The sequence below is a fragment of the Rosa chinensis genome, chromosome 4, assembly GCF_002994745.2.
Source record: "Rosa chinensis cultivar Old Blush chromosome 4, RchiOBHm-V2, whole genome shotgun sequence".
NCBI lineage: Eukaryota > Viridiplantae > Streptophyta > Magnoliopsida > Rosales > Rosaceae > Rosa > Rosa chinensis.
In genome coordinates, this window is record NC_037091.1 from 18,344,071 (window position 1) to 18,357,000 (window position 12,930).

At 36.2% G+C, this 12,930-nt stretch overlaps 1 protein-coding gene across 1 annotated transcript; it reads right to left on the reverse strand.

Annotated features, from left to right (window-relative positions):
• Window positions 1–11,030: 11,030 nt before the first annotated feature.
• On the reverse strand, window positions 11,031–11,717 carry LOC112198922. Its single transcript, XM_024340010.1, has one exon. The coding sequence runs from the start codon at window positions 11,715–11,717 to the stop codon at window positions 11,031–11,033; it is 687 nt and encodes a 228-aa protein (XP_024195778.1).
• Between the last annotated feature and the right edge of the window lie 1,213 nt (window positions 11,718–12,930).

Below are 12,930 nucleotides of genomic sequence, written 5' to 3' on the forward strand. Positions count from 1 at the left end.
ATTGCAAATAAATCACCTTTCATTTCTCTACATAGAGAACATTCGTCACCATTGTGACCTTTTAAATCATTTGAAATCTTAACAACAATGTAAAGCACTCACAATTAAATCAAGTAACTAGTAATCCCTGCTTAGAAATTAGTTCAGGAGATTACCTAAATCACACAATTCAAAAGCACATCAATCAAATCATAGTAATCCCTGCATAAAGTTTAGTTTAGGAGATTACATTAAAATCAATCAATTCAAACAATAGCAATAATCACAAAAATTCATACTCTTGCATCTGAAGGTAACACAAATTCATCACAGCAACCATCTCAATTGTTGTTAACTCAATAACAAATCGACATTCTTTACACAACTATCACCACACAAAACTATCACCACTTTGGTACTACTACATAGATTATCACCACTCGATACACAATTCGGCACTCATAACTCAAAACACAATGTCACAATATTGAAATCATTTTCAAACTATAGTGTTCTCTCCTCAAAACAATCACCTCAATTGTACATACTTCTTTCAAAAACTCAAGCCAACAATACCATCCATTCTTTTCCAAAATCATTTAATTTCCTCAAAATCACATCGCACAACAATAGTGAACAAAACATGCAATTTCCCCAATATATATATATATATATATATATATATATATTTGACGTGTGTATATGTATAGACACACACACACAAACGTAGTCATTCACTCAGGGATATCACTAATACCAACAATAGTTCACACTTTACTAACTCGAAAATCATTTTATAACAAAACTTCGTTTTAACTTACCAGTGAATCGTTGACAATCAAGTTTATATATTTAAAAAATATTTATTTACGATAAATATGATTTTATAGCTAATAATTAATTCTACTAAAATAATAACTGTTAGCCAAATAGTCACCCTCAAATATAAGGGTTAAGTTATAGTGTAAGAATTATGAGTAGGAGATATCGTACCCAAGAGATTAGAAAATCCTACTCTAGCTAGGAAAAATTTAGAGGATGCTAGGTGAATATGCAAATGTACAAGTCATAAACAAGCGCTCACAAGTGAACCAAAGTTCATATTATAAACAAGCGCTCACAAGTGAACCAAAGTTCATGGTGAATATATGCAAAATGGTGTAAAGGTTTGATTTTTAGCTCTGGATATGATTTCAAATCAAATTAACACAAAAAATTGAAATATAAACTAGACTATGCTAAACTAGATGTGATAAAATGGATGGAAGTTAGAGCTTTAGGTTGTTCACCATAGCCTCTCTTGTATGTATTGATGTTCAAACTAAAAGTAATGGAATCCCAAATATCAAATTACCCTCTTAGCATCCAGATAAGACCACTCAGGCGTGAGTGGGAACTTAGTTTCCGTCTGGGTATTTGATTTGATCAATTTCCACCCAGAAAAGTGTGAAACTAACTACCCAAGAACAAATTATATTACCGGATAAGTATCAATTCTTTGCTCCTAGATACATAAAGGTTTGAGTTTAGATAATCAAGCAAGGAAACCAATCCTAGATCTAGGTTATTTTAACTCACTACCCTCACATACACACCTAATGTGCTATCATGCTTTCAATGTCCAAAGCTAGCTATTCTCTAAACATTGTTTATGTAATGACAAATGCAAAGTATTCAAATTAGCTAGATTTAAATACAAGCATTCATTTCTTGATTTAGCATGTGAAGATGATTATGGAAATTGCATCAAATAAGACTCAAACATCAATTCATTATAAGTTTGACTAGGACTTTCAACCCTAGCCCTAACAATAGACTACTCATACATATCTACATGCATAAACTTGCATCAACATAATGGAAAACAATAAGCTATCTAAGAATAGAGTTTAGAAATGACTAGGGATGATCACAAGTGAATGATGATGAAGTGATTGATGATGGAAATATTGTCACAAGGATGATATGGTGGCTCCTCTTGTGTTCTAGCTTCTTCCTTGAACTTATTCTTCAAGACTTGAGCTGATGATGATGTTTGGTATAGTAAGATGTTATGGGTATGGATGTAGTTGGAAAATGGATAGGAAGGTAATAACACTAAGTGCCAAGATATTGTTTAGTATATAATTTTGGCTATATGGGTCCACTTTCACAATTCACCTCAGGACTCAAATGTCAAGTCCAGTCTTCAGTAGGACAATTGCATTGTATTTCTCATATCTTCTGGGAAGTTAATCAAGTTGTTGATGTGTTCGCGATTAATGTTTTGTTTTGTAAAGGTTCATGTGGTGAGACCTGGCTCCTCCTTTTATTCTTGCATCATCTTGTAATGAATGTGAAGGTCTCCCAATATTTCATTTTGATAATCTATATTTTCTTATCACGTTTTTGATTTTAGTGTTTTTTTCATAGGTGGGGTATGAACTTTTTCAGACCGGAAAGAATGGTACATGGACTTTCAAAGTAATCAAATAGGTATATGAACTTCCAAAACCACATCAATAAGGTGCTTCCGTCTATATTCCGTTATCCCTCCGTTAAGTGTAGGGGCGAATCAGAAATTTTACTCAATTAACCACTAAAATGACTATCATAACCTCATCTGATGTGGATAAACACATTTCCATCCTTTCTATCTTATTTTTCCTCCAAAAACAATTTACTCTTTCCCCCAACACTATTCATGTGAAACTTTCCATCATATTTTACCTCCAATTATTATCTCCCGATAAATAATAACAATATCCAACATTCCAGCATCATGTTTTCTTGAATAATTTTTATTTTTCTTTAAAAATTAGCCTAAAATTGTAATTAATTTTTACAAAGTAAATTTACGAAACAAAAGAAAAGTGATTATAATTTTTACAACGTAAATTTAAGGAAAAAAAAAAAGTGATTATATAACAAAATATTTTGAAAAAATGAAGCATACTAACCCTAACAACCAAGCATGCATATTAACTAAGCATGCATATTACAACCAAGCATGCATATTAACTAACAACAAAATAATAAAATTATAAAAATTACGGTAACTCAACCAAGTGATTATCTTAACACAAATAGACATACCAAATTCTTATATATAAAAACAGTATTATGATAAAAAATTAATAAATACTTTGTTGTATAATCACTTTTTTTTTGTTCCTTAATTTTGCTTTGTAAAAATTAATTGTAATAATTTTTTAAGAACAATAAAAATTATTCAAGAAAAATGATCATGGAATGATTACCGTTATTATTTATCGGGAAACAATAATTTGAGGTAAAATATGATGGAAAGTTTCACATGAATAGTATTGGAGTTATAACAGTCATTTTAGTGGTCAATTTGAGTAAAATGTCTGATTTGCCCTTGTATTTAACGGAGAGATAACGGAATATAGACGAAAGCACCTTATTGATGTGGTTTTGGAAGTTTAGGTACCTATTTGATCACTTTGAAAGTCCAAGTACTACTCTGTCTGGTCTAAAAAAGTTTAGACCCCACCTATAATAAAAACCCTTTATTTTATTTTTTTGTTGAAAAGAAGACAAAAGAAAAATACCACTAACCATATTTCGAACCAGGCCCGGCCTTGGTGCTGGGCGGCCTTGGCGATAGCCCAGGGCCACAAAAGAAATGGGGCACAAATTATAAAAGCCCAATGTACATATTAGTGTATATATTTGTTTGCTATGAGGTCATTTTTGGAATGATAAAGGGAAAAAAAACTGATCTGAAAAAATTAAAAAATCAAGGAAGTTGTATTTAATAAGAATTAAAGTTGGGATCTCTCTCTCAGACAATTTTTCTCTTTTTCTGCAACATGACCAACATCTTTCTCTCTTCTTCCATAAAACAAGAAGACAATATCTCTTTTTTCAACTTTCCCTCCACATCTCTCTCAATCCATCTTCTCTCACAATCTTATCGAGTCATTGCCGCATATTTCTTCCCTATGGTTCTCTTCTGTGTTTTTTTTCTTTTCTTTTCATCTCTAGAAATTAGGGTTTTTTAAATAATAAAGAACATGTATATCTTCCACTTTTCTAGACTCCAATAGAGAATGAGAAAGAGATTATGCATTTTTTTTTTATGAGTTTGGTTAACCCTCAATACTAATGCACGTTTTGTTTATGATTTTATTGAGTTTTGCAATAGGGGTTTTTATTGGTTGTTGGAATTTTGAAGAAGAGTTTGACATTTTCATTGAAAGATATTTTTTTTTAATTTTTAATTTCATTTCAGTTAAGAAAGAAGTGTCATTTCTTTTGTGTGGTTGTGTTGATCTTCAAAAAATTCTGAAATTAGAATTTATATAGACTTTGTTGCGTTGTTGACAAATTTTTTCTTTATAAAAAAAAGAGACTTATATTCAAGTTTATTAATATACAAATACGGGATCTAGGAATAATTTTCACCTAGAACCTTAAAAGACTCAGGACCGGCCATATTTCGAACATAGAATTTTTGACAAAAATGTTAGATATTAAAAAACCAAAAAAAATCTCTCGGACTTTAACTGGTTCCGATTCCTTCTTCACTTACTTGGGGAACAAATACACGGATATAGATATTGTGGGACAAATGGCAATGTCAGCCTCAGCCCTCATGGGACTCAAGGAACTTTGGGTTAAGCTAAGCCCACTGACCACCAAACCCCAAGCCGAAATGTACTACTAACATATCTAGATCCAATAAGTGGTGCTGGCTCCACCGCACCGGGTAGCGCTTGTTCGATTGGGCAGTTGTTATTAAATCAGATGTGAGCATTGTTAGGCCTATCAACAAGATTAGTGTTTGCTTGTTCGGTAGCAAACACAAACAAGGGACTAAACCTCTCTCCAGTAGAGGGTCCTATTAGCAAGCACAGTCAAATTTTCACACTGCTAAAAATTAGTGCATGAGATTAACTGATCGATATTTGATTTCTTCTATCCGCTTAATTTGTTTAGCTATTTATGTGTGTTAAATGGTGTTTTAACTATAGTATAGATTTAGGGGAGTTCTTTATGATTGGCGACTTGGTGTGGTGAGTCCTTATTACTAGATTGATATTTCTTTTGAAAGAGAAAACAACCAACTTTGGTTAAATTTCAAGAATAAGTTATCTATTATTATTGAGTTATGTTAATGTTTTAGTTTTATTTTTCACATTCATAGCAACTATACATATGTTTTTCGTGGGTGGTATTGTGAAGTTAGTAGGTTCCAACTTTTTGGATTTATGTTTGTACTTCACGCTTTAATCCCTTTGTATGAATGTTGGATTGCTTTGGTATATATTATATTAAGTGATAATGGGTTTTTCGATAAATCAAATTTTATGACCCCAAAAAGAGGGACTAGCTTTATTTTTGTTAGCTACTTAGCTATCTTTGGTATATCATCAAAATATCGAACTTATCCTGAGAAAAAGGCAATGAGTTAGAACTATAAAATAAAATTTGGAAGGGCTTTATATCCTAGTAATCTAAAAATGAAAACGAAAAGAAAACAGAGCAAATGAAATTGAAGAAGGAAGTTAGAATACATACCTATATATTACGGTATAATTACTCCAAATTCTCCGCCTAGAACTTTGTAGAGTACCTCTGAAAAAACACAAGAACAAAGGTAAAAACCAAAAAATAAAAAATAAAAATAAAAAAGGATGAACATTCTAATTTTCTGCAAAACACATAAAAGAAATAGCAGACTGAAGAATTAGCGGAAACGATGTAAATGTAATACCTTTCGTGTGGGTTTTTGAATATGGGAAGTAGAGCAATAATCAAAGTAGAACTAAAACAAGGTCGCTAGCCACCCACAAGTGTGCAGGGGAGACTTAAACCAGAAGACAAATGAAAAACAATGAATGAAACTCGATCTTTCAGTTTATATCAAAGAAAGTGGCAAAGGGGTCGAGCAAGGCTAGAGAGCAGCTTAATTTATGGGTCTTCGATCGGCTATATAATTATAGGAAGGAAGCAGAATGAGATCCAAGTCTTTGTAATGAGGATTCACATCTGATGCTTGCTTGTCCCATAATTTGCATATGCTTTTCTTTCTCTGTTTCTTTTTCTTTGCAATAAAGTAGAGTCTCCGGATTAGTTGAGAAATCTTTGGGTGGATATTGAAGAAGAGAGCCTCCTGGTCTGTTGAGAACATTAGAATAGTAGCAGTCCATTCCAGCAAGAAAAGTATACAAATGAATTCATTATAAACATAAGCAGTTGGGATTAGCCCATAGTTATGAGGAAGTGTAAGAATTAAGTTAGAATTAACGCTAAGTCAGGGGAAAAAAGAAAAAACTCATATTAATTATTTTCAATTGCTTCTTAATTGGACTAGTGAGATTCTAGACGGAAAAAAGTAAAACAATAAGTTGTTTAAGGATATCTCTATTTGTGTTTGGCCCAAACTCTAGGTTACTTGACCTAGTGGTAATAGGGTTTAATTAGAAGAATCTAGAGATTATCTTTCCTTGTATGATTCTAACTCGATTATCTTTCCTTGTATGATTCTAACTGTATGCATTGTAATCCTTTATATAAAGAGACCCCTATTATCAATGAGAATACACAGCAATTATCTCTCAATTTCTGATTCCCTAAAACATAAGTGTATAAAAACAGTTAATATTTGATCAAGTTCAGTCTAAACCGACCTACATCATTCGACTTACGAGAACTTCATATAGAAATAGGGCATACAAGAGCACTCAAAGGTTTAATGACTTAATCTACACAGTTACTTCGTCTTATGTGATGCCCAGAACTCTTGCTTACGATTTCGGTCGGAGCGGTTCTGTTCATACTATTACAATTTGAACCTCATATCTATCTATCTATCTATCTATCTATCTATCTCGATGCATGGGTATGAGGCTAGCAATACTAATTTGAAAGGTCTTAAATAATAATATAGGTGGGTCTAAATAGCCAACATGTATAAGAAAACTAGAAAAGATTGTTTGGCTGAATAAATGATTGTATCGAATCGTGCAACATATATACAAGTCACCTACTGTACCTTTGTGGTTCTCCAACAAGTTAGGAGACCAGTAAGGAAAGAAAGCTATTACAATTACAATTGGAATCAAATGCTATACAGACTATCCTAACGAATCAAAAACTTAATACAATAAATTCTTGCACATCAAGACAATTCCAATTCAATACTGCAAGATTTACTTTCCAACACTCCCCCTCAAGTTGGAGAGTGTATATCAATAACTCCCAACTTGCACATGAGCTGCTTGAACTTTTCTTTTCCCATAGCTTTTGTAAACACATCTGCTAATTGTTGTGAAGAAATCACAAATCGTGTAACAACTTCATCTTTAACAATTTTGTCCCGAATAAAATGACAATCCATTTCAATATGCCTAGTTCTTTCATGAAACACAGGATTCTTAGCAATGTGTAATGCAGCCTAATTATCACAATGTAACACAGCAGGACTTGGAATGGGCATATGCAAATCAGTCAATAAATAGCGTAGCTAAGTAAGCTCACAACAAGTACCTTTCGTTGCTCTGTATTCAGCTTTTGCACTTGATAAAGGTACAGTCTTTTGCCTCTTGGTCCTCCATGAAATTAAAGAATCTCCTAGGAACACACAATAACCAGTAGTAGAGTGGCGGGTAATAGGACAACCCGCCCAATCAGAGTCACATAACGCCTTCAAGTTTAGAGAGTTATTAGCATGGAGAAGTAAACCATGACCAGGAGATGACTTCAAGTAACGAACAACTCATAGGGCAGCAGTCATATGTTGCAAGCGAGGTTCATGCATAAACCGGCTAAGAATATGTACTGAGTACGTGATGTCGGGTCTAGTAATGGTCAAGTAAATCATCCAACCAACTAGTCGCCAATATGAGGCAGGATCTTTGAGTAATTCTCCTTTGTCTGAAAGCTTGGATTCTTCCATGGGAAACTCAACCAGCTTAGCACCCAAGTAGCCGCTATCTTTAATAATTTCCAAGGCATATTTATGTTGAGATATGTAGATGCCTTTCTTGGAACGAGCTACCTCAATGCCAAGGAAGAATTTCAGATCACCAAGGTCCTTGATTCGAAAACGAGTATGGAGGAACTATTTAAGAGCACTAATAGACTCCATATTTCCTGTTATCAGAATGTCATCCACATAGATTAACAATACAGTGAGAGATGTACCATGCTTGCGGACGAACAAAGAATAATCAGCTTTAGACTGAGAGAAACCAGCAGCAAGAATGGCCTCTGTGAACTTAGAAAACCATTGACGAGATGCCTGTTTCAGTCCATACAATGACTTGTGAAGGCGACACACTAGATTCTCCCCCTGTTGCGGAAGACCCGGAGGAGGAGACATGTAAATTTCCTCCAATAAATCACCATTCAAAAAAGCATTATTGACATCGAGTTGATGTAAGGACCAATTGAGACTAGCAGCAACAGCAAGAATGCAACGGACAGTGATCATTTTGGCAGTAGGATAAAAAGTATCGTGATAGTCGATACCTGCGGTCTGAGTAAAACCCCGAGCAACAAGACTAGCCTTATAGAGCTCGACGGAGCCGTCAGCCTTGCACTTGACTCGATACACCTATTTACAGCTGATCGAGCGTTTTCCAGGAGGCAGAGGAATAAGACTCCATGTCCGATTATCAATAAGAGCTTGAAGCTCATAATTCATAGCTTCCTGCCATTTGGGATCAACGGAGGCAAGCTCATAAGAAGTCGTCTCCTCATCCTGACTAACATTAGCAATATAATTGAGGTGAGCAGGAGAATACCGATCATATGAAATGTAGTGACAAAGGGGATACCGAGTACCTGGTGTGGGACTGGACGAGGCCAAGGACAATTGATGTGGAGGCAAAATCACCTGCGAGCAAACGTAGTCCTTGAGGGGGACGTTGACTTCTCGAGAGCGTTGAGAACGACGAAGTAGCTCAGCTGGAACAAGTGGAAGAGGATCAGAGGGAAAAGCAATGCCGGGTTTGACATCAACCAAAGGCTGGTTGGGTAAATCAACGGAGGAATTGGAATGAGGAGGAGAAGATGAAGGGGAGGAGACCGAAGAAGAACCGGGCGACCCAGGCAGAGGAGAAGAGGGCGGCGCAATCGACGGTGTTGGGGCTGGAGGGCGGCGAACATATGTTTTGATAGTGGAGGGCAGCGACAGGTTGGGTGGAAGAGAGGGAGATGGATTGGGTGGAGGAGAGGGCGGTAGAGTATGTGGTGGTGAAGATGGAGACGGCGTGGGCTCTGAATTGGGGAAAAGAGAAGGACGCGTGTTTGGGGAAGAAGAAGGACTGAAGAAAGGGTCAGAGATTAAAGGAAGAGGAATGGACTGGGCCTTTGGGTGTGGTTCGATTGGGCTGGTGGTGGGCAAATGGTGGAATTTATCTTCAAGAAAAATAACATCCCTATTAGTGAAAATTTTTCGGGTCTCAATGTCGTAGAGTGTGTAAGCCTTCTGTCCCATGGGATAACCCAGAAAAATGCATTTGGTAGCACGAGGAGAAAATTTTGAAGACGGATTGGGAATGGTTGCGAAAGCAATACACCAAAATACTCGCATTCGAGAATAATCAAGAAGTTTATTATGAAGAATTTCAAAAGGTGTTTTCCATTGAAGCAGCAAGGTGGGGAGACTATTGATGATATATACGGCAGTGAGAACACATTCTCCCCAAAAATTAATGGGTAGATGTGACTGAAAACGAAAGGCACGAGCGGTTTCAAGTATATGTCGATGTTTCCGCTCAACGACACCATTTTGCTGTTGTGTATAGACACAAGAATGTTGAAAAAGAACACCTTCTTCAGGAAAGAAATTTTGTAATGAAAAGCCCCATTATCTGAACGAAGTTGTTGAACTTTTGTGTTGAATTGAGTGTTGACATAATTAAAAAAAAACGACGGAGTAAAGGTTGTGTTTCACTTTTGTGTCACATTAAGAAAATCCATGTAAATCTAGAAAAATCATCCACAATAGTCAAGAAATAATGAACACCGGAAAGGGAAGGGATTTTATAACGTCCCAAAATATCACAATGAATAAGGGAAAAACACTTCGAAGTTGAAATTGAACTAGAAGGAAAAGGTTGGCGAGTTTGTTTCGCCAATGGACAAACGTGACATTTATGATTAGAATCAAAATTAAAATGGAGAGAACTATTAGCTAAAAATTGGAGACGAGCAGAGGAAAGGTGACCCAAATGACGATGCCAACGATCAGAAGATACGATAAGATTGCAAGCGAAGTAAGATGAAGGAGAAGTTGAAGCCAATGCCACAAGGTAGTAGAGATTACCATGTCGCTTACCCACACCAATCATCGTCCTCATAGCCAAGTCCTGTAAAATACACCAAGATGGAAAAAATGTCACTGAACAAGATAAATCATCGGTTGTTTTACCAACAGACATAAGATCAACTCTAAAACTTGGCACACAGAGGACATCATTTAATTGAAAAGAATCATTAAGTCAAATTGATCCAGTCATATTAATTCCAGCCGTGTCTCCACTAGGTAAAGAAACAGGTGCCAAAGAAGGATGCTTAATATTTATCAATGATGTAGGAGAAGAAGTAATATGATGAGTTGCCCTGTTGTCGAGTATCCAACGATTTAGAGCAACATGTAACAAACCTGTAGCATATTCAGTTGCAGAAGCAGCATTGGCTTGAGGGATTTGTGGTGTAGGAGTCAAGGCAGCTATTACTTGAGTGTACTGATCCTCAGTGAGATTAGGAAGCATTCCTTGAAGTTCCTTGAATGTTGGGTTGGCATCAACATGATTAGCAGAGGGACTTCCTTGACGTTGTCTTGCAGAATTAGCTTCCTTAGGACCTTTGTAGAGACGATGACCAGGAGGGTAACCATGCTTTTTAGGGCAAGTTGCTTCAGTATGATAATCCTTGCCACAATAAGTGCAATGCTTGATTGGGGCACGAGGACGAAAATTGCTTACTTGGGTATTGCCTTGATTCCCTTGCATCTGAGGTTGTGATCTAAAGTCGCTGCGTACTGCCATTGCTGCGGTGTTGGATGGGGCAATAAGAGAGGAACCAAGTTCCCGTTACTTTTCTTTTTGGACGAGGGAAGCATAAGCTTGTCTCAAGGAAGGCAAGGGGTTCATCAACAAAATCTGTCCACGAGTAGCAGCATAAGACTCATTTAAACCCATAAGAAATTGCATCAACTTACTGCGATCATTTTGCGCTCGACAAGTGCAAGTGATAGTGTTGTATGAAGCAAGCTCGTCCCATAAACCTTTCAGCTTTGTGTAGTACGCTGCAATAGATGATTGACCTTGTTTAATTAGGTAAATGTCTCTTTGAACTTGAAATATGAGAGGGGCGTTGCCCAACGCGAATCTCTCTCGCAAGTCTTCCCAAACAGCATGTGGTGTGGTGCAGTAGAGCACTAAATCTTGAAGCTCGGGTTCAAGAGAGTTGAGAATCCATGAAAGCACCATGTCATTGCATCTCTGCCATAGTGCATGTTCATCAGGTTTCTTTTCTACAGAGGTTTCTTTAATGGTTCCGTTGATGAAGCCAATTTTATTCTTGGCACTCAGGGATATCTTCATAGCGCGATACCATGAGTTATAATTGTCACCTGACAATTTTTTAGAGACAAGCAGAAGACCGGGATGGTCTGAATGATGAAGGAAAAGCGGATTGGCAGTTTCATCAGAGGAAGTATTGCTGGTGCCAATCCCACTATTAGGAGTTTCAGAGAAAAACTCGTCACCAATTGCCATTGAAAAGAAGTTGCGAGGCTGCTACTAAATAGCAGAAGAGGCTGCTTGTAATTAGCAGAAAAAATTGGAATGGAGAGGCTGCTAGTGATGGCAGAGAGAAGAAGAAGAGCCAGGAATTATTCCTGCTCTGATACCATATAAGAAAAGATTGTTTGGCTGAATAAATGATTGTATTGAATCGTGCAACATATATACAAGTCACCTACTGTACCTTTGTGGTTCTCCAACAAGTTAGGAGACTAGTAAGGAAAGAAAGCTATTACAATTACAATTGGAATCAAATGCTATACAGACTATCCTAGCGAATCAAAAACTTAATACAATATATTCTTGCACATCAAGACAATCCAAATTCAATACTGCAAGATTTACTTTCCAACAACATGTACAAAAAAAGCACCAGCAGAAAGAAGCTTACAAGTTTTTAATGTTCCCTTTTGGCTGAGCATAAATTAAACCATACAACAATAGAGACTGAAGAGAATGCCCACATGTGAACAAACAATCCTGCAGATTTTTCTGTTAACATTTTGGTACACGTACCACACTACATAAGCAAAACCGTAGCTTCCAATTAGCTATGGCTCACAAATTGTTTCACCAAATCACCAGTTTAAGTAAAGTTGATCTTTAGCTAGGTACTACTGTGAAATCTTGATGGAGTTCACTACATAGATTATTAGTTTTAGGGTTAATTTGCTTTCTGCAAGCAGTGAAAGATGACATTATTAATGTTGAAGATTATCAGTTTCGTCCGGAGGATAAGCTGAACATGGTACATTAGTGACCACTTATAGATTTGAGGCTTTGAGGCTTTGAACCTCTGACAGATTTTGGTAATTTGCAATATGTTTGGATAGAGAACGATATGCAATTACGTACTAGACCAAATACCATGATTTATGAATGAAATTGATGTACAATTTGTAAAACACGATGGAGTGAAGCAGAGCAATTAGACAGAGAGATGATCAAAATGAAAAGATGGCAATCAAGATTAGCAGGATTAAATAAAACTACAGAAGCAAGACAAGACTTTAACAAGAAACTGGTTGACGAGACTCTGGATTGACCTACATCCCTAGCTGAGAGAAAAACCATAAAGAAGAGTGCTGTGGATTAAAGCACCACCAGCGGCAAAGGCATGCACACATTCGGGAGAGGTCAAATAAGAATCACACCGGTTTTTTTCATCTTTTTCTTGTTTTTCCTT

Coding starts and splice junctions, on each gene's coding strand:
- LOC112198922 (XM_024340010.1), bottom strand. CDS start 11,717: ATGGCAATTGGTGACGAGTTTTTCTCTGAAACTCCTAATAGTGGGATT.